Raw genomic sequence first — 25,890 nt, 5'->3', positions numbered from 1 at the left:
CACAAGATTGTTCTTCCATGATATGGCAAGACATCTGAACACACCACACTGAATCTACAGGGGGTGGGGGAAATAGGCACTCTCTGGACAGGACCAAAGAAAGAGCAGAGCTTGATTCACACTGGATATGTGAACAAGGAACTGGAGACTGCTTCCCACAGTTAACCTGCCCCCAGTATTAATGGATTCCCAGAATTTAAAATCCAGAGCTTTCCCAGAAGTCAGTTTCTAAATGTCACTAATTTTTATAAGAACTGTCACACTTTTACTGTCTGTGTTTGCCTCTGAGGCACAACCCTCAGAGATAGGCCTGAATTACCAAGCACTTTTCACACAGGCATTGCTTACATTTTCATGAACAAAATGCAAGGGCTGAAAGCAAACTATGCCCAACACAAAGTCAATATCCATGACATTCTGAAGATGAATTACAAGCTTTGTGCCATCCTAAAATGCCTGACATGCACTCAACGTTGCAAAGTGTTTGTAATCCCGGACACCACCCAAGAGAGCTAAAACCAGTGGACAACACCACCTCTGAGATAAGGCCAGAGTTACAGCAAAATAAGGTATGCCTAATAACCTGTTTTTCAGTTGCAGACGATGGTATTCCTTCAAATGCCACTTTCCTTCTATTTAGTAAGCAATGTGCTATGACTAGACCTAGATCTTTAACTTTGTATGGGGATGGGGGCAGCTTAACTTTGTGCTTTAGAAGAAAACAAGTTTATTAAATTTATTTTCTAAATTGATTTCTTATTAGTTTTGAAATTGTCAATATAACAAATCTGTTTTGGTTGTGATTAAGGAATCAAACACCTGCATGGCGGCACACACTTGTAATGCTAGCTTTCCAGAAGCCAGGGCCATAAGGATCCTTATTAAAGTCAGCCTGGGCTCCACTATAAATTCCAGGCCAGTCCTATGAATGCTGGGATACCGATACCAGTTTCTTAGCCTTGGTAAACACACTACAGCTGTAGGAAATGCAACAATAATAAGAAGCTGGATGGAAGATACACACAGAAACACTATGTAGGCCAACATTTTCTTCATCTATATTCAACTGTTTGGAAATAAAAGTTAAAATAGAGTCCTAATCCTAAAGCCAAAATAAAACTTTGAAGGCAAGGCACTGAAGAAAAACCAGTGTCACAAAAAATCGATCTCACAGAAAATCTTTAATCCAGGTTAAAGGGCACAGGAAATATGGTTTCTCAACATATAAACTGCCAAAAGTAGACATATCTAAAAAAAAAAAAAAAAATTGTCCACTTCTCTATCTCAACAAAATATAGACCCACTTGAGTACAAAATAAAGGAAATTGGCCCTAAAATTACAACAACTACATGTGCATGGCCCTGGAGCTAGAATGAAACCACCATTTAAACTAAATACTGGGTGTGGGTGACATCCTAAATTTGGAAGATTTTTTTTAAATTTTAAAACATTTTTAATTGATTATTAGTATTGGAGGGGAGCACCCAACCTTTGGTATGGAGGTCAGAAGGCAGCGTTCATAAGAAGACAGTAGAATTCTGGGATCTAACTCAGGAGCTGTGCCCAGCAAGTGACCTCACCTACGGAGCCACTTACCAGCACCTCTTTGCATTGCTGTGTTTGGAGACAGGGTCTCACTCTAACTCACAGTGACTTGGAACTCATTGTGTAGCCAAATCTGATGTCAAGTTCTAGGTAATCCTCCTCCCTCAGCCTTTCAAGTGCTAGAAGCCACTATACTAGGCTCTGAAAGGAAGTTAAAGTGTGTAGTAATTAGCTCTATTTGCTCAAACTATGAGTAACTACTTTGTTTTTCAAATTTAATAAAGAGGATACAAGGGTTTTACAATCTGATGAAATAAATTCATTAGGGTATTGATGTGTCTAAGGTTGAAACAATGGGAGGCTACCTCTGTTCATGCTAGCTCTTACACTCTTGTTCAGTGTCCATCCCCACCTATATGGAACCTGAATAGTTCTCCCCATTTAATGTATCACCAACCAGAGCCCTGGCCCCTTCCATTCATTTCTACTCCATTTTTCCCACCGTTATTTAATTTTCCTGAGATTGGCCTATAGCACATCACTTCTGCTGAAATAAAATTAAACCTAAACAAGAAAACTCTAATGGCTTCCCCACTGTTTAAAAAAGAGAAAATAGCATCTTGCCAGGAAAGGGGTGTGCTGAAGCCACTAGTTCTCATCTGTAAGGGCTGAACAACACAGTGTCAAAACCAATGAAACTTCCACAGATTCAACAACTACTCTCAAGCTTCCTCAGGTTTCTTCCTCATTAATAAAATGGTTTTGGATCATACTTCCTGAGTGTTGAATGTCCTAGATACAATGCTAAAGAACTCACATGGAGCTGTTTTTGTTTTGTTTTGTTTTGCTTTGTTTTGCTTTGCTTTGAAGCCTTCTAACCAACCCTTAGGATTATGTGCTACTAAATGAGGAAATGTCAGAAACATTATTAATTCCCAGGCGTTCTTGACTAATGAGTAATCATGAGAACTTGAACTCCAATCTCCAAAGTCCAAACTCTAAATATAATCTTCCTTCTAACATCAATCCCTTTGTCAAGTCTCAGGAAGATGGTGACTCCTCGTACCGTCCCAGTTCCTCCCACAGGAGATGGTCTTCCCTTCCAAGGACCCACATGACTCCTATTTTCTTCTGTTGATCCTATTTATCCTCTGTCATATATAAATGACAAATGTATATATCTGTGTTGCTACTCTGTTCAAACACTTTCAGAACAACTAAGTTATTAGCATATACAACCTGGACCTATAATGGTGGTTTGATGGGCAGCAGCTGCAAGTGACCATCTCTCAGAAAAGACCTCATGTTCAAGAAAAACGAACTGATTCTTTATTCTCCTGGTTGTCAGAAAAAAGTCTGAGGTAGATAAGCAGGGAATTTCTGCACATACCAAGGCATGTTACCAAGAGCACAGCTTGAAGCTTGGCAACCTGTTAGTCAATACTAGCTCTATTACAAAGAAGGTAACACAGGACCCCAGGACAACTCGTTTAGCCTGTGTGTGCCTTGATGCCCTTACCTGCAACATTTGTGAGAAGGGCCATAACACACACAACGTAACATACTAGCACTGCACACAGCAAAGAAAACACATGACAGCATGGAAATGCGTTAGCATTATGTCCACTATGGAAGTATACAAAAAGATCTGATGTAGTGAGATAGTCCTTCTGTGGCACTGACCACGCCCATTGGGGGGTGGAGCCATGGGCGGAAGTGACCTGTGAAAGGAGGTCAGAGGAAGAGCGGGAAAAGCTCTCTTGCTGGCAGGACTCAGACAGGAGAGCATCGGGTGGTATTTCCTGGTGTTTATCTGTCTAGGTTGTAAGTTATTTCCCCCTGAATAAACATCTATTCGGCCTATTTGTTTATCCTGATCCTTATTAAACCATGATAATCTGAAGTGTGCCCTACAGAACCAAGCTGCATAATACTAAATTCTAGGCATGAGAATTTGTTTTATGACCAGTGTGGACTACAGATAAAGGTTCCCTGAGAGCAAAGGATATGAGCTGACTCATCAGAAGACTGTCTGGACAGAATGAAGAAAATGTCTAAATAAGGGCATCATAATTAAAAGCAGTAGGACAGAGGCCGCCCCATGCCTCCAGAACTGTTCTTGCTTAGTAAAAGACACAGATGAGTAAAATAGGAGCGAAGTCTAGAGGGAATGTTAAATACGATCCTGAAATAAAAGATATACTGGGAAACAAAACAGAAGGAGAAAAGGGGAAGCTTGCAAAGCTTAAGAAAAGGGCTCAGCAAAACGGAAGTCACTTTATCTAATGAAGACTGGAGGATTTGCTGAAGCTGAGGCACAGCCCTAGCTTAACCCGCCGCTGGTATTCCTACTCCACTGTGGCTTTAAGTATGATGACATGTATCCAAATAAAGAAAGAAGTGTGGGAACTAGCCACTGCCATGTGTCTACATAGACATGGACAGAAAGCTGGAGACCACAGGACTGAGGGCTCCATACAACTTGAAAGTGCTGTTTGATCCCTAGGGAGCTTCCAAAGTTAAAAAAAAAAAAAAGGGGGGGGGGGAGTGGTAGTATTAACATTTCTCAGAACAACAACAGCCAAATAGCCCCATACTCCTGAAAAAAATCAAAAGCAGTAATATAGAGCAACTACCCAAAGTAGTAAGCAGACAATGGTACTCACAGAGTGGTGTGACTCTTGAGTTCTGTGACTGCAGGTCAAGAGCCTGTCACTTGCTAATAATGGATTCTGAGCTCCAGGACTCCTGTTTAAATGAATGTATCACCCAGACACAATTTTACACAAATCATCTACCATGAAATGGCATACGAGCCCAGCATTGTAGTTTACATACAGATTTCTTTTTCCAAACCAACAGGCACCTGTTCAATCAGAACCAGGAATCAAAGGAAAAACACAGCTCACACACATTAGTAAAAGCAAAACAAAGCTCATTCATGTTCAAATTCCATATTAAGTATATTAAAAAGTAAGCAGTGATATCCAGTCACCACTAACTTATCAACAACATACACCACAGGGAGGTGCTTCACTAACTCTTACCCTACACACAATCACCAGCCAACAGTAATAGTTTACACCAAACACAAGATCCCATTTGAGAATGATAATGTCACCACTGGTTCTGGACACACAACTCAGTGATGGACCGTACACCTAACAAGCCTAAAAGAAGTCCTATGCTCAATTCCCAGAACTTCAAAGCAAAATATGAAATAGGAGTATTGATATACCACTGTGAAAACACAAGAAAGTTAAAGCATCTTGAGCTCATTCTAATGTAGGAAGGAGGTATAACAACTTAGTCGTGTGACCTACTTACAGGTGTAGACCACCAGGAACTACAGAGGCTCTGCACTTGCTTTCCTCCCTGAGCAGATGGGGCAGGTCCACTTTGACAATTGTTATTTTTTTCCAGTTAGCCAGCAGGCCATTCATCAGTCTTAAGTAATTCATGGCACTTGAAAAATAACAAAATAACAAAAATTTGCACCATAATTCTAGCTCATTTATTTACTAGGGAATCTGAAAAATGAAGAAACACATAAAATACTGAGCAAAAGGCTGAAACGTAGAACAGTGGTATAGTTCTCAATTTGCAGGTGTAAGCCTGGGGTGTGAATTCCCCAAACCACAATTTTTTTTTTAATATAAGAAAATAACTTCCAACCTAAAATTTTACATTCACTGAAATAGTAGGAATATTCAAGAATAAAAACAAGAGCTAGAAACCTAGTTCGGCAGTTAAGAGAACTTATTGCTCCTTCAGAGGACCTGGGTTCAGTTCTCAGCACCCACACCAGATATTCAGTTACCCATAACTCCAGCTCCAAGAAATCTAATACCATTAGGACAACTGCATGAATGTGGTACAAATAAACACATACACACACGCACACACACACACACACACACAGAGAGAGAGAGAGAGAGTTTAAGAAAAAGAGACCTTGTGTCAAAAAGAAAAAAATACAAGTTATTAAATGTTTTACTTAATAAGAATAAAAAAATGAGTAAACAAATAGTAAAGAAACCAATATTATCAACTCAGTTAACAAGTATTTAAGATAAATAAGAGACAAATTAGTACAAATCCTTCAATAATAGCTCTAAATGTAAACACTCATAACTTTCCAATTAAATGATACATGTGGGCTGAATGGATTTAAAAAACTTATGTTACTGGGAAACACAGAACCACCACCAGAGATGGGTGGGGTATGAATGGGAAATGATATTCCATGCAAACATGTAATAATTATCTGAGAAAACGTGCAGTAATTATCTTCCTAGCCAGCAGACTTCAAGTCAAACTTACGCAGAAGACATAAAGGTCACACAGTAACACAGGGAACAGTTCATAAAAGCATAGTGATACATGCCTATAATCCCAGCTACTCGGGAGGCTGGGTTGGATTGTCAGTTCAAGGCCAGCCTAGGTTACACAGTGAGTGGTTCTAAATACATATTCAACAAATGTTAACATTTATTGCACATAAAGAGACAGACAGATCCACAAACAATGGTGGGTGACATCAATATTTTCAATATATCACTTTAAGGGGAAATACCGCAAAGGAACTCAAACAGAAAGAGCCTTAAATCCAGAGCTTAGGCAATGAAGAGTCAGTCAAAGAGGTGAACACTTAGAAACCAATTAATCATAAGTGCAAAGAAAACCAAGAGAATGGCAAAACAAGAGCAGAACCAAACTTTACAACCAAGGAAAACAAACCATAAAGTACTCCAAGATTCATCTGAGCACATTTAGTCAGTCACAGTGTAAGGGCTGAGCATTAATCCAATGTCACAACGTCCTGTAGCAGAACAAGGGTGCCCACAGGAAGAGTGTGCACAGGGGAGAAGCAATGGGTAGGGTTGGAAGAGCTCAATCTTCATCTTCCAGAGAAGAAACAGATGCTGAAAACCGAAGCGGTGGCAGGTGTATAGCATGCTAGAAGCAGAGAAAAGAGAAAGAACCACGCCAAAGGTTCAGAATGATGGCCTCAGGACAGTAGAAGACACGAGTGGGAGGGGTCACAGCAGTCAAGAGCACATACTGATCTTGCAGAGGACCCAAGCTCTGTTCCCAGCACCCACATCAGGTGGCTCACAACTGCCTGTAACTCCAGCCTTCGAACACTTTTATCCATCTAGCCTCTGGACTCACACCTGGACTCACATACACATACCTACTCACAGGAACACACACATACACATAATTAAAAATAGTAAACTTTTAAAAATAAACAACAAGCACTAGAAATGTTTCGTGCTTTAAAATACATGCATATATAGCTTTTACAAATATATATGTATATATATATATATATAAAACATACATATAAAATAATATATAACAATATATAATAATCTTTAAGCAGGACATAAAGAAAAATGAGTCCATAATAACAAAGGCTCTAGAAGCATGATTTTTTTTTTTAATATGACAGGTTTTTACATTTAAAACATAGACAGAGAAGCACGCACATAAAACCTGACAAACATTAAAGGCTGGTTTCAGCTTTTCATTTTATGTGACTAACAGGTATAAAATCAGGGCCAACAATGAAGTTACAAGGACATAAGCTCAGCCATGAAACAAGAGTCACAGTAACTAGAAAAAGAGAAGGCTGTTGAGACAAAAACCTGTCAGTTCTCAGTTGCTAGAACTTATGAGAAGCCTAAAGCAAACTCATTTACTAGACATGATATAAAATTCATGACCACCTTGATGCTGACTTTGTTAGCTCCAGCCACTGTTTGATTTCTGTAGAGAAATGCCATGTGTAGCCAGGTGGTGGTAGTACATTCCTTTAATCCTGGCACTCATGAGGCAGAGGCAGAAGGATCTCTATGAGTTCCAGGGCAGCCTGGGGTACAGAGCAAGGTCCAGGACAGCCAAGGCTACAAAGAAAAACTGTGTGTGTGTGTGTGTGTGTGTGTGTGTGTGTGTGTGTGTGTGTGTGTGTGTGTTGTGGGGAGAGGGGAGAGGGGACCCATGTGATAACTTTCTTTGATTTAGCACCATACCAGACAGAACTAGAAACTGCTGTACATAGGTGAAGCTTGACCACCAGATACCCTTCTGCTTCCATTTATGCTACTCTTACCAATGACTAAGTCTTAACAAATGTTTATATTTGATTACCAATCACCTAACATATCCATGGGAGCAGATGAGGCATAAACACAAGCAAAAGAGAGCATACATGTCTGGGAGGAGGGACAGCTGGAAGATAAACAGAATAGTCTCATAGTGTAAGAAAAGATATGAAAACCTGGGCCCCTGTATTCTATGGTTTGATAGCTAGGGATCATTAAGCAAGTACTATATACAGTAAGCATGAGACTTAGGGACCATGACATGAGCAGCCAAACTCTTGGTAGTGAGGAGTCAGAGATCTGTAATACTGTCACATGGATAAAAGCAGCAAAGATAAACAAACCAGTCAACAAATTTTCCTTTTTTTTTTTTTTTTTTAGGCAAGGTGCCATGCACTCCTTCCTCTCCCAGCCCCTACCCCAGACACACACCAGAATGATGCCTGACTATACACTAAGAAAACCATTCAGCTCAGGCACATTGACAAAAGCCCATCTCCCTCCACTGTGTCTCCTTTAATGACATTTTGGAATAGTTGCATATACTGAAAAAGACTAAGGGTTTTAATTTCCAAACACCTGTACACACATACTCTTTGACACACCAGTAGGCTGATCATGTCTGCTTTTCATTCTCTCTGGCTAATGGGTTCAGCAGAATCAGGGCCAGCGACCAAATGGCATGGACACAGCACTGATGGGAGATGTCATTCTGTATATGTTTCTCATACTGGTTAATGAATAAAGCACTGTTGGCCAATAGGAAAGCAAGATAGGAGGGACTAGGAGACAAGGGGAAAAGAGGAAGTGGGAAGGAGGAGCCAAGATGGAGATTCGGGAGAAAACAGAATGCTGGCCTGCTCCCTGGTAAAAGAAATACATAGATCAGCAGAAATGGGTTAATAATTAAGGCAGAGCTAGCTGATAAGAAACTAGTACCTGGCCAACAGCATCATATCAAATACAGAGTCTCTGTGTGTTATTTGGGGCTGGCACGGCGGTGGGACCAGACCAGCAGTGGGAGGAAAAACCTAACTCCTTACACAGCACTGTCTACTTTTAGAGGGAAGTCATTCTTTAGTTGTATTGCCAAGCAGCACAAGTCAATAAATATTCAACACAACCCACATGAGTGGCCAGCTTATACTCCTCCTTTAATTTTATGGCATTTTTTGACCTTTTGACTTTTCTCTTCCACATCATCTGTCTACTATGGGAAATTTCTTACTCCTACCCACATCAGACACATGTCATGTTTACAACTGTACTGCTGTTCACCCTGCTGGAGGCACTTAGAACAAAAATATTTAGGATCTGTAGCTGACTTCCTATTCTGGATCATCCAAGATAGGCATTGAAAGCATGGCTTCCCATCATGTCCTTCTGCATGGTGGGCCAATAACAAGGATGCATTGATGGAGACAGGAAAGGAGAACCATGTTCTTATAAACGTATGACATGTGCCAATATACCTGCTGTACTGCAGTTTTGATGCGGTCCAGATGGTTCTATCACATGCTGTAATTACCACCTTCATAAGGCTTCATTATAATGAAGGCACACATGCTTAGATTAGGTTCAAAAGCAAGCCAGAATTAACAGGAACGTTTCTAAACTCAGAATTGTTTTAATTTTCAGATTCCATCTCATTTTTTTTCAAGTGACAGGTTATATTTAATATTAGTCTTGGTAAGTATCATAAACTAAGGTTTTAGTCTTCTAATACCCCATCTCTCCCAGCATGCACTGGAATTCACTACCGGCTTTCGTCTAACACCAAGTCTGCCCTCCACTCATTGCTGAATGAAAGAGCTTTGATCAAGAGGTCCCATCCAGGTGGTATTTGCAGTGTTAAGTGATTGATCAGTGTAACTGCCACTAGTGTCTTGGTGGCAAACCTAAAGAGAAAGAAAACTCCCAAAGACAGACAGCTGTTTCCCCTCTTGCTCTTGGCCTGGATGGTCCCATAGATTCAAATTCTAAGATTCTGTAGTTAATGTTTCTTTTGTAACCCACTTGCCTGTCCCTAATTTCCTTGGTGTGAAGGTTAATCTTCTTTGCAAACTTCAGAGTTCACAATCACCGGGGACTTTGGTAAGGCACACCTCTGTGTACATTTGTGAGTTTGCAGAGGTTAGCTAAAGAGAAAGGGCCCAGTGCAACTGTGGGCAGCACCTCCCACATCTGGGGCTCAGAAGCAATGCATGGGAGAAGAAGACAGCAGGCTGAGTACTTGCATTCCCCTTCCTCTGCTTCCTGGCCTGCCATGATGAGAACTGCTCAGTGACTGACCTTCTAAAGCCATAAGCTCTTGATCATTAATGCCCCCTCCCTTTAATTTTTCCATAAAAGACGTTTTGGTCATGAGGAACACTGAACTCAACGCTGAAGATCTGTGAGTTAAAAAGGCCTACCATACAAGCCTGACATCTCCTGAAAGCAGTTTTCTCCCTCCTCTCCCTTACATTTAAAAATTAAAAGGAAAGAGGAATGAAGGAAGAAAAGAAAGAAGTAAAGGAAGAGAGGAAAAGGCAATGGAGGGACTTCAATGACTAAGTTTAATATATTCAAACTTTAAAACTGTATGGGAGGGAACTGTTACATGACCCAATGAACTTCTTCTTTTGTTAAAGGTTTTTGTTTGTTTTTATATATGCAAACAGTGCTCTTGGGGGTAAGAAAGGGGCACTGGGTCACCTGGAACTGGAGACATATTCAGATGGTTGTAAGTGGGGGCACTCAGAGCCCAGTCCTCTGAAAGACTAACCAGTGCCTTAGGCACTGAGCCCTCACTCCAGTCCCTCCCATAACTTTCTTACTGCCTTTACCACATCCATTTCATGGAATTGACCATGAAAATAACACCTCAATCAGATTTTTCAAAGTGATCTACAGGATGGAAATCCCTAAGTAATAGAAAGACACAGGACGGATGATGTACACATAAAGATGTTTACAGGTTGGAGAAGCCCAGTGAAGGCCAGGGAAGCAAATTCTCTTCTGGGTGTGGGAGGGTGAGGAAATGACCTTTTAATATGTTACCATCTCAAGAGAGAAGGCAGAAGGTGGTACGGAGTTTTCTGACTGCAGACACTTTGGTGGAGGAACACCACACAGGCACACATGCCTCTCAGGGAGTGATCAGGATATTTTTGCAGAAATAATTTGTATCTTTAAGTGAGACAGACAGAATATAGAGTGACCTCAACCTGGAAAGAGCTAACTGTTAAGTGGCATAACCGGGAGTCTCACTCTCTGTTGCTTGTTAGCAACTCAAGAGAAACAAATGTTTCCACTTGGTCACAGTTTACTTTCTCAAATTAAGCTGTATTTTTAAAAGGTTTAAAGTACCACCAAACCAGAATCATACTTCTAAAATGAAGTATCTTCTTATACTATTGTTTCCAAACCTACCAACCAAAATCTGCTTGCACTGCTGGCAACTGTCTCAAAACACCAACAAACCAATAAGGCAAAAAAATATAGTGTGTGTGTGTGTGTGTGTGTGTGTGTGTGTGTGTGTGTGTAAGAATCAGTGAGCTCTGAGGGAAAGACAAGATCACAGCCACATTAACAAACCTACTTCCATGATAAACTTTCCCAGACCTAAGTTCTCACAGTAAATGCAGGAAGACCCAGAGGAAATACAGCCATTGAGTCTCAAGTACTGTAAAAAGCACTTAGAGCTGGCAGTGGTGGCAAACTCACTCAGGAGGCAGAGACAGAAATATAATAGTTAAATCTGAACTCTTTTGGTATTAAAAATAAGAATAACCCAACAGGGCCCACAAGATAGCCACTGACTTCAAGTCCAGGAGCGCTCCCAGAGAGGAGGCCTGGCTTCTACAGTCTGTCTCTGACCTCCACATTCATGCACCCACCCACAATAAATAAACAACATATGCAGAATCATTCCTGCACATCATATGACTACACTTTAGATTACTAGAGGTCAACAACTTTTTAAAATGGCTTTTAGCGTAGGTTGTCAAGCAGTACCCCAAGAGGGTTACTCCAATTTATTCAGCAAATCAATAAAGTCTATTTGAGTCAAAACCACAGAGGCAATTAATATTATTCTGTTAACTTATATCAAGGTCACTGGCATAAAGGGGTGCCCCTCCTTTAGCCTGAGTAGTAACACAATTGAACATTTTTACACATTAGCTATTGACATCCACTTCCAAAATTCATTTATTAAGGAGCTGTATTTGACATGTATGGAGACCAGTTTACTCTATATCAGGGATATTCTAAAACAATGCGAATCTTTGTTTCAATTGCTCTCATAAGAAAAAAAGGAAAGCCGAAATTAAGCAGGTAATGAAAAACTCAAAGAGCCACTGGCTGCTCTCTTACTCAGCCCTCACTATACGATACCACAGCTGTAAAGCATGCCAGGTGGGGAGAGGAAGAAACAGGACAGTTAGGGCACAGATAAGGAACTCCAGCAGAGGAAGAGTGCAGAAGAGGTATGGAAGGAAAGGAAGAGTGAGGGGCCTGGAAAGGAAGAGGCTCTCTGAGCCCTCCAGCTCTCCTGGGATCACTCTTGGAGGAATGTTAATTAACTACTTAACTACACTCCAACCTCAGAGGTTCCTTATCTGAAGCTGTCCTTTTGTCAGCCAGAGAAAGGGACAGTGGGCGTGGTAAAGGAGAAAGAAAGGGCCTTCAGCGGTGGCTACAGCCTGGGAGGAGGTGGATCATTTTGTGTGTGACTCAGAACTAGGGATTGTAAAAGGTTTATATTGGAGATACATGAAAATGTTAGGAAACACTAAGTTAGTGCGATTTCACACAGAAGAAAACAACAGAGCTACTGGCCCCTAGACTCCTGAGGCTAACCTTACCCAGCCTTCTAGCACCATTGGGCCCTCCCACTTGTAGCAAGTTGTCTTACTTTCATCCTGGTGTGGCTTTGCCCCTACCTAGAGGGAAATTCTGGTTAGTCTACCGGGTGTGTCCAAACTTCTGACAATGCAACATGTTGTTGCCATCTACAAAGTTCACACTGGGGAACTGCACAACTGTCACAACAAATAAAAATAAATAAATTAATTAATTAAAAACTCTCATAGCGTATTCTGTAAATTTTATCATTTTGTGTTGGATCCCATTCATAGCTACCCTAGGGGACGAAGGCTGCAGACGGGGCCAGCTATTGGGTGTTTGCTTTCACCCTGCTAGACACTACAGGGTTGAAGGTTATAGTCTTCCATAATCCCCATCCAAGGAAAACCAGTTAGAGACTGTTAGAAAAGTCTATCAGGGAAAACACAGCCATCCCAGGGTCAGGGATAGGGGGTGGGGTGCGGGGAGGGGGCTAAGTGAGGAAAAGCTACCTTCCTGAAGACTGAGGAAGAAAGAACAGGTATACCAGTAATCTCCAAACTCAGAAGTATGAGATAGTCTGAAGCCAGCCTAAACAGGGAAGGGAGGGGAGGGGACAGGAAGGGAGAGGAGGGGCCTGAAGGGGAGGGGAGGGAAGGGGATGGGATAGAAACAAGGAAAGAGTATCCTTACTACTTGCTTTTATGAGTCATCATGGAGTCATGGAACAAACTCCCTGGGACCCCACCCCAGGACTGAACAGGAAAGAATTAAGTTTTGTTTAATGTTTCCAGTATTTGGATTCAAGGGTGGTTTGCTGTTTCCTTTGTTGGGCTGCAATACCCTAAGTGACTTATGAGGAATCCTGCCCATGTTACCACCACCCTGCAAAGTAGAGCGTGCAATCCCATCACTGGTATTTACACATCTTGAAGCAGTCACCTCTTTTCAATTTTTCCATCTCCTTGCTATTTTCTTTCCTTGACATTACACAAATGTATCCAGAAATAACATTTGTGCTTAACATGTCTGTAGGTATCTGGCAACCTTAAAAATAAGAATATGGAATGGGGAGATAGCTCAATCAGTAAAGTGCTTTCTTGCCAGCATGAAGAGCCGACTGAGTACAACCCCTCAAGCCCAGGGGAAAAGTCGAGTGAGGCATTATACCTAGCCAATGCCATGGACTGGCACTCCAAACAGCTTTCCCATTAGTGAGTTCCAGGCCAGTGAGAGACCATGCCAAACACAAAGGCAGACAGAGCTGTCCACTGGCCTCCACTCATGTCTAAACATGCATACGTACTCACACACACGAACACATACACAGATGAGAATAAATATCACTTTTTAAGAATTTCACTACTAAATAAATGCCTGTTTGGTTGTGGTGAGCACCTAACAGGAGTAACAATGTGGATTTGGAAACTAAATAAATTCCAGCAGTTCATCAAATGTTTGTAAAGTTTTACTACAAACCACTGTTTATGGTGAAAATACTATGAAAACACTGATAAGTTTGTAAGTTTATATAGCAAGGGAATTAAAATTCCCCAAATAAGTATAATAAAATATACTGAAAAATGCCTTTCCTAAAAAATAATAATAATAAGTAAGAAAACAAAAAAGTAACAAAAGAGAAGGCATCATGTTTAAAAGCAATCGTGAATCACAGTTCACCAGAAAAGTCTAAGGATACAACTGAATTTTGCTGAGATTTCCTCTAAAGAAGAATTTGTCCTTAAGAAAAAAGTCCACATTAAACTTGAAAGCAGTAGAGTTGGGAAAGTAGCTTATCTCCACCATCGGTAGGACAAACACACTTTTATTAATTTGTTCAAATACTTCCCTGAGTACCTACATGAATCGGTGTGAGCTAAGTATAGCCCAGCACACAGAGCAGACAAGATCATCTCCTCATCAGCCCAGGACAGAACAAGGGTCAGCAAACATTGCATGCAAAGGGCCTAGACTTAACCCTGGTGCTTGAGTTGGCTAAGGTCTCTATGAACCACTCTCTTCTGGCACTGATCAGTGAAGCAGCTGCACACAGGCTGTGGCACAACAAAACCTTATTCTGAAACAAAAACATCCAAATTTCATGCACTTCTCATGAAACAGTATTCTTCTCTGTCTCAGCCATATTTGTCTCAGTCATCTCATCAAAGCATAAACACCATTCTCAGCTTGCACGCCATATAAAAACAGGTTACAAGGTCAGACTCTATCCATAAGCTACTATAGGCAGACTCATGGTCTAGACATCAATAGTAACTATAATTATACGCTTATGTTATTATGTGTTCAAAGAGAAAATACAAGGCAATGGGGTGTTTAATGAGGAGACATAACCTAGTTTGAAGGATCAGAAAAATCTTCCAAGAAGTGAATATTAGGATTTAACAGAGGTAACTAGTCAAAGAATGGATAGAGGGGAAAGCAGGGAGACTTCTCAATACCCTGGAAGAGTACCTCAGAGTACTGCCTGAAGAACCCATGAAGCTGAAACACCCGGCAAAGGGAGGATGGACAGAGGTGCAGTAGGGACCAGTTCATCTTGTTGAATGCTAGAAGAATCTAGTCTTTGTCTCCAGAGTAATCAGAACCACTCAATGATTTTAAGTAGTAGAGGAACACAGCCAATCAGTTTAGACTTTTCAAAGACCATTAAGGCTGCAATATGGAGAAAGATGAGATGGAAGCCTGAAAGGACATAAGGTACTGGCTAGAGATGACACTTAGCTGGGAGGCTGGCAGTGATCTGAGAAGGCAGGATATGGTGACAGACTTGGAAGAACAGAAGAGTCTTCCTTCATGACTCAGGCTTCCTAGTCCCACAACTACTGGTATCATTCAGTGAACCAGATATACTGAGACAAGAGATGAGGATAAATTTAGAGGCCAACTTGGCTTTTAGACATGTGAGCTGAGTATCTACACAGTGTTCTAGTGTCAATTGGTTGCTGGAATAGGTCAGAAGGGGCTTGTTTCAATTTAATGATTCAGTCTGGGACTGTCCTCACAGGCTGTAATTGAAACCACTGGAAACGAAACTGCCTGGACAAAGGTGATTGTCTCTATCACCAGTGGGTCTCTTCCAACTGTTGGTGTCCAGACAGTACCACTGGACCAGTTAAACCAGAATCTCAGAGTAAGCACCAAGCGTCCGCATCTTTAAACTGCTCCAGTGATCCTAATGTGTAGTCAAGGTTGGGAATAATTAAGATACTAAGAATTAACAGCAAGGGTTCCAGCCACCCCATAACCTAGCTGTCTGATCTGACAACTCCTTGATTCTGAGTTGTAGTTTAGATCAACAGAACAGGAAGATGGTGATGGTACTTCATGTCTAGTATCTCTCACAGTCTACTAAATGAAGTCCAAACCCACAAAACTGAAAGCTTTCCTTAGTATTCTAATAGGGAGGGAGCATGGGAGGGGTGTGTTGAACTAATTGCCAGTAGCAAAATATAATTTGTACATAGCACTCTCCCCATGTCGGCAGCATTTTTAAATGGCAATGCTAACATATCAGAAAGTATGAACAGCCCCTACTAAATTTGGAAGCATTCCCACTGGAGAAGCCCTGCTTGCCACACCATGGTCCTCACCAGTTCCTAACTGCAGGTAGTTTAAAGAGGTGAGAAATTTAACCTGGAAACTGACCTTTTTATACAGATTTTAAAAAACATACACATCAACTTTAGATTTAGGAACTGTGCCTATGAGCACAGGGAAAGCACACAAGTCAAGATGCAGACAACACCAGCAGGAAGTCTTAGCCAGTGAGTGGGCATCTCTGTGACTCCAGCCACTTTCCTAACCTCCAAGAATTTCAATTTCTTCCATTGTAACATGGAAGTAAAAAAAAAAAAAAAAAAAAAAAAATCAACCTGAATTACTATGGATATAAACACAAGAAAATGACTCTGAATATAGATAAAACAACTTACCATTTCAATATTCTTTCCAGGCCAATTCTAACATTCATTAACTTTTTAACATATTGGGCATTTGTTTGCTGGAGTCAAACTGTAGCCCTGACTGGCCTGGTAACTCCTCCCACTGCCCTGAACTTACAGCAATCCTCCAACTTTCTTCTGACTACCTGAATTACAGGCCTGGCCACCAAAGAAGCTTGACTTGCTTTTCTTGTTTTTTCCTTTATTTACAAGACCATATTCAAGCCTCCACAAAGTTTACTTCCCAGATCACATTTTTAACTGAATAACTTTGTCTCTGTCAGTGATTTCACTAATCCTTCAATTTCATTTTTAACATCTGACTTCAAATTCTACAAAGCTGGAGTGAATACAGCACAGCATTAGAAAATTGTTTTAAGTTATTCAAATGGTAATAGGTAAACTATTCCTTTTTTTTTTTTTTTAATCATTCTCCAAATACAGCAGCATGGCTAAGAAGTGGCAGTTAAATATGTCACCCTCAATTGAAAGGGTTTGGGAGTCTTCTAAAGTAAGCCCCATGAAGGGTATAGTCTCTTCAACTTGAAAGACTCCTCCCTCTTTCTTTCCAATTCTGAGGTTAGAACTGAAGGACTTGGAATTTCAGAAGCTTGAGAAATCTCCTGCCTCCAAAGCACTGCTGTAAGAAATAATGATCTAGCCATTAAGGACAAAGACTTAAAAAAAACTTGGTAAGTAATCTTTCACAAACCTCCTCCATTTACACTGGTTTGTTATTGGGAAAGAATATTTAATAAATTTGGAGATTTACAAATGAACTTTGAAGTTTAATATTACAAGAAGAAATTATGTCAGGTTATAGCAAAGGGAACAAATTATGGAGAGATGGGAATAAATTTTAAGAGTCTTAGGGAGGATTAGTGTTGTAGAAAGAAACTCCAGACCACCTTACTTTGATACTTCCTTCCAACAGACTTGTAGGCAAAAGGTATCATGCACTAGCTCGTTTAGAGCAATTTTCAACAATATGTAATGGTTACTAATTAAGGGGAAAAGAAATCACCCTAAGAGTTTTCTGTGAGAGCCCATGTTACAATGTATCAATGCTGTATACATTACTTTGTAAATAACCTGTTCCCTTAGCAGCAAAATACCAGCATATGACATCTGAAATTTAATTCTTAAAGCAGGATAATTATTTTGATGGGAAATTATGATATCCAGATATGGTAAAGGTGAAAAAAATAGTGTCAGAACTACAGAGGATCAAAGTTCAGAAGACCATAAACTCTTTCATGAGCATCTACAACGTAGTAAGAGAGTAGGAGGGGAAATAAATTATACTTCAACACCCAACCCCAGCAAGAAAATAAAATGTATTTTACATACACTGGTAAAGTCTAGCTTCAAAATTACTGGTGAGACAGACTCCTGAGTATATTTTGATAGGCTATGCAGGGCATCATCAGAGCTTGCAGGTAAGTCTTAAGATGTTATAGTCAGGGCACCAACTAAAATAAATAAACACTGAGCAAGGTGTTGGGAGAAAAGAGAAACACTTGCTCCATTTTACAAGTGAATGGTGCTAGTGACAGAACAGGAATAAACGTGGGAGAGGAAGGTGAATTTTAACTTAACAAAGTTGGGGTTTGAGTTTAGAAGCAGATAGTCTACAGACCACCAGACCACAGAAATTACACAGGTCAGGGCTGGGGGACTTGTAGTCAAATGCTCAAATGTAAGTATGTACTCCATTCAATAGCCACAGATGAACCACTCCAAGACACAGTGAGACATTGCACTAAGTGGAAAGCTAGGAAAACAAAAGTACTTTCTACACTCAAGAAATTCCCCACCCAGTAGAAAGCAGAATCAAACATATTCCACCCTAAAAATATATTCATGACCCCTAAGATTAGCTCAGTAATTTGCAATTCTGTATCTAGAGAACACTGAAAGTTGTACCCCTGTTTAATTTCAACAAAGCACACTAAATACAAGAGCATTCTAAATATCTGATGTGTTCTAACCTGAGTGTGAGTGTTAAAAAGTCAGGAGATTGAAAACACTTCATAAATGAAGAATTATGCCAAAATTTCTAAAATAAGAAGGGAAAAATGATGCCCAACCCTGTACATATAGCCTGTTTCAATGCTCCACTGAATCCTTTTAATCCCTAAAGCTGAACTCAAAAGCTTGTTATAGAAATCCACAAAGTGGTTAAAAAAAAAAAAAATGCACCCCCTCCAGGTGCAAGACAGGAATCTTGTAGAACACAGAACACGGCATGTAGAAAACAGTGGCTTCGATGGGAGGAAAAAGGCAGATGAATGTATGTGACAGTGCTCTGCAACACTACAACGTGGAGCAAGGCAGCCACATGACCCACCACCCTTTAAGTGGTGTTCTGCTGCAGAGCCCATCCCCTCCAAATTATCGTTCATGCACTGAACAAGCCACCCATAAACTATCAATACTTTCCTGTCTTAAAGGCATTTCACCACCAAATGAGCACGCACAGTAGCCCAATTCTGAAAAGAAAGGCAATGTGAAAGCCACTTCTTTGTTGAAAACTGTATTTAAATAAATATTAGATGAACAATGCCCAACTATTAATAGATGAGCCCCCTACCCCTAAATCCCCAACGGTTGAAAGGTATGTGTTTTTCAACACCTCTATGTGCTAATACCAAAGCCCTGATCCAGCCTTCCTTAACACCAGCCACATGCTTTTTCTTTGCTATCCTAAATGAACAGGAAGGTTTAACTAACTAAACCACCCAGACTAAGAACTGGACAAACAGGATGAATTTCCAATAAGCCATTCAGTCATTTCTGTGACAGATCTCAGTTTTTTTTTTTTCAGAACAAGTATGCAGGTTATTTAAAACTGAGTTATATATAGTCATTTAGCAGCAAACACTTCTGTGTCACAGATGCTACATCTCTAGAGGAATTTTCCCCCAAAACTAGCATTTTTCTTCCCGAAGACTTTTATTTCTAGAGGTAAGCGCATATTCGCCCCCCCCCACCGGAAAAGAAAGAAAGAAAAATCACAGACTACTGTTAAATTCTACGCTAATAAACTGTAGAGAAACATTCCAGGCGTTGTCAGAGCCTATTTTTCATACACCACCACCAGACAGTTTGATGCAGTATTCCTGATTGCTTTTTATCGTATTTGTAAATACACTCACTAATCCACTAAATTAGGTAATTTACAAACAGGTCCTCTCAGTTATTAGTGGCCAGCAGTCAAGTTCTATTACATCTGATCCACACAGTTGTCCAAACATTTCCACCCAGGTTAGAGGCTCTGATCGGAAAGGGAGAAGGCAGCTAGCGAAATTTGGATGGGGGCAGGGTGGCAGCTGAGAGAAATCTCTGCATCTCAGCCCTCAGCGACAACATCCAGCCAGTGCCCACAGAAAAACTAAATTCGGCACCTCTTCCTCCTGTTACACTGGCAACAAAGAGGGAGTTTCCGTAACGCTCCCGTCACCCACCAGGTGCCCAATCTCCTTCCCAGCCCAGTCCCCGCGCTCCCGCAGGGGCCTCGGTGCGAGGAGAGGCCGCGGTGCCCGGGGTCAAGGCACAGAGGGGGGATGGGGTGGGGAACGAGGGGGTGGGATCTGTGAAATGGGCCCTGGAAGGGCACGGGGACCCACTGAAGCACCTGATCCCGGCCAAGGGGACCGCAGACCAGGGGAAATGGGCAGGTTATTAAATGGAGCCGAAACTGGAATAAGGTGGACGAGAGGTGAAGAGCCCGAGCTGGGGTGCACCTTCTGGGGACACGGAAAACAGTCTCTGGGTGGCGGAGGGCTCAGCGGAGGTGGGGAGCAGACAGATGGCCCCCAAGGTGAGGGAAGGGGTGATGCCTCCTGGGGCAGAGCGGGCGCCCGGGGCGCCTCTACCTGCAGGCGGGCGGGACGGGCCGCTCAGGTGCGAAAGCGGGGGAGGGAGCGCGGCAGGCAGCGGGGGCCGCGCACGGGCTCAGGGGGTCGGCGGGGACCAGAGGGGCGCAGGGCACCGCAGGGGCGCTCATGGCACGGCTCGGCGGGCGCGCACAGCGCGGGGTGGCATCCGGGCGGGCGGCCGGGAGGCGGGAGCCCCTCACCTGCGCGGCGGAGGCGGAGCTGCAGCAGCCCATGGCGGGGCCGGAGGAGCCCGGAGGCGGCGCCGGGCGCGCAGCTACGCCCCGGAGCCCCTCGGCATGCGAGCCGGCGGGCGCCCGGGGAGGGCGCGGCCTGGCCCCGCACGACTCGGCGGCGACGGCAGCGACGGCGACGGCGGCGAGAAGTCAGGAGGCGGCGCGGCTCGGGGCAGGCGCCGGCCACATCCCCCGGCGGCGGCGGCTGCGCGGCTCCGGCTCCGCTCCTGCTGCTGCAGCTGCTCCCCAGCGGAAAGGGGCGGGCGGCGGCGGCGGCACCTCCCCCTGGCCCCCGCCTCCCACCACCCGCGCCCAGTCCCTCTCCCGCTCCCTCTCCCGGGCTGCAGCCGCCTCCTCCTCGGCGCCGCGGCGCGCGTCTCCCATCAGACTCCCCGCCCCCAGTGCAGCGCCGCGCCGCGCGGACGCCGGGGCCACGGCAGCCAGAACGAGGCCGGGCCCTTGGGCGCGCGCCGGAGCCTGCGCGGCGCCGGGCCCATTTCGCGGTGGCACCGAGGCCGCGTTCTGCCGCGGGGCGAGAGGGCGTCTGAGGCCGGCGGGCGGGCGGACGGGCTCGCAACGCCCATGCAGCGACTCGCTTCCCGACCCACGAGGCGAGGCACCGGCAGGGACCCCGGGTTGCTCCCTCTCCAGGTTGGACACGCCACCCAGGTCACTGGCCCGAAGCTTTTTAGGGCTTTGGCGGATGCTTATTTTGACCAGAAGTAAGCGTGCGTGCTAAATCTCCCATGGAGAAGGAATGGGTGATGGACGATGAGGAGAAAAAAATCATCTGTTGCTCCTGTCCCCATTTTGCTGATGTGGAAACTAAGCCTTGAGAAAGGCCTACAACGACAGCACCCAAGTGGAAGTCGTAGTAAAAGAGCCAGAAACGGGAGGGGAAGGTAGTACTCCAGGCCTTCAAGTCAAAGCCATTTTAGATCTTGACTATAAACTTTGTTGCCCATGGTAGCGCGCATACACACACACACACACACACACACACACACCAATTCATATTTAAAATATTTACCAGGACACTATATTATATTCCGGAAATTTATTGACACTAAGATTAGACAGACGATAAGAAGCAAAGTTGCTATTATTCTCTTACAAAAAAATTAAACCTGTATTAATACACGCTCAGGTAGCAACAAGTTAGAATAGATATGCACAACCTTTAAGAAATTTCCAACGCTTAAAAGCCTTTAGAGGTAGTGTGAAGGGAAAGCAGTTTAAAAAGGTCGAGAATAAACAAAGTCATGGTTAACAGACACAACACCCTGCTTGTATCCAACACTCGTTTAAACCTTAATGTCTCATTTCATATTGTCAAAGTATCTCAGACTGAGATGAAAGGCTTGTTTGAAAAGATACAAGGGAGTGAGACACTAGAAGTACTGCCTTGCCAAACAAAGGTCAGATTTCAAGGTGACCCAAAGTCAAAGGGGAGGAAAATGAGCACTGAAGTTGACTGTATGTGCATGGAAAGGAGAACTGGGGGGAGGGGGGGAGGACCAAAAAAAGAAAAGAGGCTAAAAAGAATTCCCTAGTTGGTGTGTTGCATTACCGTTTCCTGGGTCTGTGGGTATAGATGACTTGTCCCTCTGAGCCTCATGTTCCTCTGTGAAGCCCTGATAGCAGACAGGGATGGCTGCAAAGTGTTCTGAAGATTAAATAATGTGGCAAAGCAGCTGATAGGTAAGTGAGTATGCACTCAGCAAGAACTACTTTAGGTCCTTGAATTTTCTGCAGTTTGACCTGAGACTCTTCCATAGGTACAGAGTGAGTAAATACTAAGTGTTCCTTAATGGTAACCATTGGGCCATTAGCTACAAGAAATAAAACTGTTAATTGCTGTGGTCCCAATTCTGTTCATAAACTCCACAGTAAGACTGTAAACTCCCTGAGAACAAGGGGAAGTATTTTCTTCTTTGTATCTCCCTGTGCTCTCTGGGATGTTTGCTGAATTATTCAATGCAGCCAGGAATAAAAATCCCTCCCTTGAGATTTTCCCTCAAAGCCAGAAAAGGACATCTTGTTTTTAACTGAGGGAGGATGCTGAAAGTAAAATTACAGTCTTAAACAAGAAGCCATCTGTCTTCCTTCTTTATAATCAAGGAAAGAGGAGTTGTTTCTCTTAGCAAGTCAAGATGGGAGCTTTTCTCTCAGATTATAAAAATCTTCCTGGCTAGCACAGTTGTTCCATGTAGTATCTAGTGCTTATTTTATCATTAGAACTGTAGAAGTGGTTGGATATGTAGCTGGCTGTGTCATTGCTCACAAAAAACGTGTTTTATTTTGTTGGAGATATCATTGCTGCCTTGAATGATAGATGAATAGCCCAGTCCAAGCACATTCCATTGTGCCTGCTCTTCCCTGGAGTTTTTCCTTTAAGAGTTAATAGAACTGGGTGTTCTGAGGTTCTGCAAAGGTGTTTCATAAACACACTAATTATGTATGATGCCCCACACATGCATATGAATGTGATGCTGTAAAATTACACCCTATGATTAGCAGGAGAGAAACTGAAGGCTCCTCAGTTGACACTAGGTACCTTCGAAGAACAAGTCTCGAGTTCCCATCCCCATCATGCCCAGAGTAGCTTCCTGAATGGAGTGATTTAGGAGTGTGGAGTGGAGCTCAAGCTTGGCAGGGTTGAGTTCAAACTCTCAAACTAGAAAAATAAAATTAAACAGGTAATTAGAGGGAGGCTTTACTGTTCCGTTCTTTTTGTTCTTTCTCATAAACAAGTGCACGCAGCATCCAGTGGAATTAAATTTCAACAAATGAGGAAATGAGGAAACAGATTTTTTTTTTTTTTTTTTTTTTTTTTAACCCTAGCCAGAGCTCAGGGCACTAGTCTCACTACCTTGAGATGTCATCAGGGAAAATCTCTTTTAAAAGGTTTAGGGGTTTGTTTTCCAAAACAGGGAGGTTTAAATTTTTTTCCCTGAGTTACATAAGAAGAACGTCTGCACTTCCCAGGATAAAATTATAAGGTCTATCAATCTGGATGCTGCAGGGTAAAATCAGATCACCAGCCGGAAATGCTTCCCAGTAGTCTAGTATTGCATAATTGGCCATGTGAATTCAAGGTTTCCAGCCGCAGAAGGGAGGATTGGTGCTGGTCACTCACTGAGGGAAAAGTCGGAACTAATGGTCTTTCCAATGGTTTTAATAAAGCCTGACTCATTGTTCACATGAGTTCCGACTTGAGGTGGAGGAGGGGAGAAGGTCATAAATATAAATGGATCTGTATGTGAGTAGTGGTGCACGTGTGTATGTGTGTGTGTGTGTGTGTGTGTGTGTGTGTGTGTGTGTGTGCATCCACTCAGAATAGCCGTCTAATTTAAAAATTGTGGCATTTGGTGCGTTGGCTGTGTTACGTTCTAGCACATACTGTGTTCACAGCCATACCCCATAGGAGCACAGTCCCTTCAGATGAGCCCCTGCTTCCAGATCTGTCTCACCAACCCCCCTAAGAGCATTCACAGATCACCCCTGGGAAATGATCCAGAAGTGAAAACTAATTGTAACTGGAGGCTGTAGCTGTTCATTCATTACCAGAGAGCCAAGAACAGATTCTATCTGAGACTTCAGAAATGTATCCCAGGTTCCCAGGTAAGTTTAGGAGTGAAAGACCTAGGGAAGATCTTTCCTGAATTCAGACACATTCACAGAAAAAGGTAGCATTGTTACTTGCAAGTCTAGAGATTCTAATTCCTTTGCTCTGTAGCTGTCTCTGCCCACATTTGTAAGTTTGTATTTTTCCAGTGTTACTTTATAATTCTGACTTTCATGTATTACTTCACTTGGATTTTTTGTTGCAAGGTCAGATACAAAATAGATTCCCTATAACTGTTGGCTGTGAACTTGTGTTTAGAGGGTGGAGTACTTTGAATGTAATTGGCCCCCATAATCCCATAATCTCATAGGGAGTGGCGATGCTAGGAGGTGTGGCTTTGCTGGAGTGGGTATGGCCTTGTTGGAGGAAGTGTGTCACTGTGGGGGTGGGCTTTGAGATTTCATATGCTCAATATGTCAGTTGACTTCCTGTTGCCTGCAAGATGTACCACTCTCAGCTCCAGCACCACAGCTGGTTGCCTGCTGTCATGCTCCCTAAAATGGACTGAACTGTTGAACTGTAAGTAAGCTCCCTCAATGTAATGTTTTCTTATAATAGTTGCCATGGTCTTGGTGTCTCCTCACAGCAGTAGTAACCACTAACTAAGGCACAGAGGCAAAACATTCTCCCTATTACTTCTCTAAAAGACTTACATTCTCTGGAAGCCATTCAATTCACTCTAATTTTTTAAATTGACTTCTTAGCTAACTGTAAGTGATTTTAATGATGTGACATGGGATGAAATATCAGTCCTCAGAGATTAAAGTTACTGTTAACCTAACAATATTGATTTTTGGAGGGGGTAGTGAGATGAAAAAGTAGAAGAAATAAAGGCAAGGAAGGCAAGGTTGTAAGTAAATACTCAATCAAGAAGGAAGGAGACAATTTGAGGAGTAGGGAAATATATTTGTCAGTATGTTTCTTGAGGCAATATAGTAAATTCCTAGCTATAGACAAGAAAGGCCCTTGCTTTAAAGCCACTTACATCCTAGTGAAGGGCAGGGGGTTAAAACAAGGATTAGACTATGTAGTTTAAATGTAACTAAAGGAAGCAGAGAAGGCCCATCATTAAATGTACCATAATCTGTCCCATTCTTGGTTGCACTACGGTCTTATGTCTCTGCCTGGCTGGGAATTCTAACATACACTAAACACAGGTGAAACCTGAGAACACTGTGCCAAGTAAGTATGTCAGTTATATAAGGACAAATATCACCCAGTCCACTTATGTAGAAGGCACTTAAAGCATCAGAAAAATCAATGATAGAAAAGAAAATGTTGGTGGAGATGGGGGTACTGTAGTAGGTGCAAAATTCCAGTTGGACAAGATAAAAAGAGGTGGCAATAGTGGTTGAAAACTATTGAAGTCCATTCCCTACTACATACACTAAGTGGTGAAGGCAGTAAAGTTTATAAAAAAATGTAAATTATAATGAGAAGAGTGTAGTGTGGACATTGGCACAGGCAGGTAAGGAATAAGGAACTCATGTTATATGAGATGGTGTTCTTCACTGTAGAAATGTGCCTGAGGGTACAATTCTTTCCTGTGTTGCTTAATACAGATTGTCAACTTGATGGGATTTACAATCAATCAAAACTCTAGGCATGTCTATGAGGGAATTCCTGTATTTGGTTAACTGAAGAATGAAAATCCACCTCAACTGCAGGCAGCATTATTTCATGGGCTGGGGTCCCAGTCT

General features: G+C 42.4%; 1 protein-coding gene across 4 annotated transcripts in view; it reads right to left on the bottom strand.

Annotated features, from left to right (window-relative positions):
* Window positions 1-22,200, bottom strand: part of Slc44a1 (solute carrier family 44 member 1) — a 164,776-nt gene extending 142,576 nt beyond the window's left edge. For 3 of the 4 annotated variants that reach the window (XM_051187810.1, XM_051187809.1, XM_051187807.1), the window contains exon 1: window positions 22,133-22,200. In XM_051187810.1, coding sequence (XP_051043767.1) covers window positions 22,133-22,180 — 48 coding nt within the window. In that variant the 5' untranslated portion in view covers window positions 22,181-22,200. Of the gene's footprint in view, window positions 1-20,529; window positions 20,767-22,132 lie in introns of those variants that run through there. The other variant, XM_051187808.1, reaches the window with a different exon arrangement.
* Between the last annotated feature and the right edge of the window lie 3,690 nt (window positions 22,201-25,890).

The sequence above is a fragment of the Phodopus roborovskii genome, unplaced genomic scaffold (genome assembly GCF_943737965.1).
Source record: "Phodopus roborovskii unplaced genomic scaffold, PHOROB, whole genome shotgun sequence".
NCBI classification, from domain to species: domain Eukaryota; kingdom Metazoa; phylum Chordata; class Mammalia; order Rodentia; family Cricetidae; genus Phodopus; species Phodopus roborovskii.
This window is presented reverse-complemented; position numbering and strand designations above follow the sequence as displayed.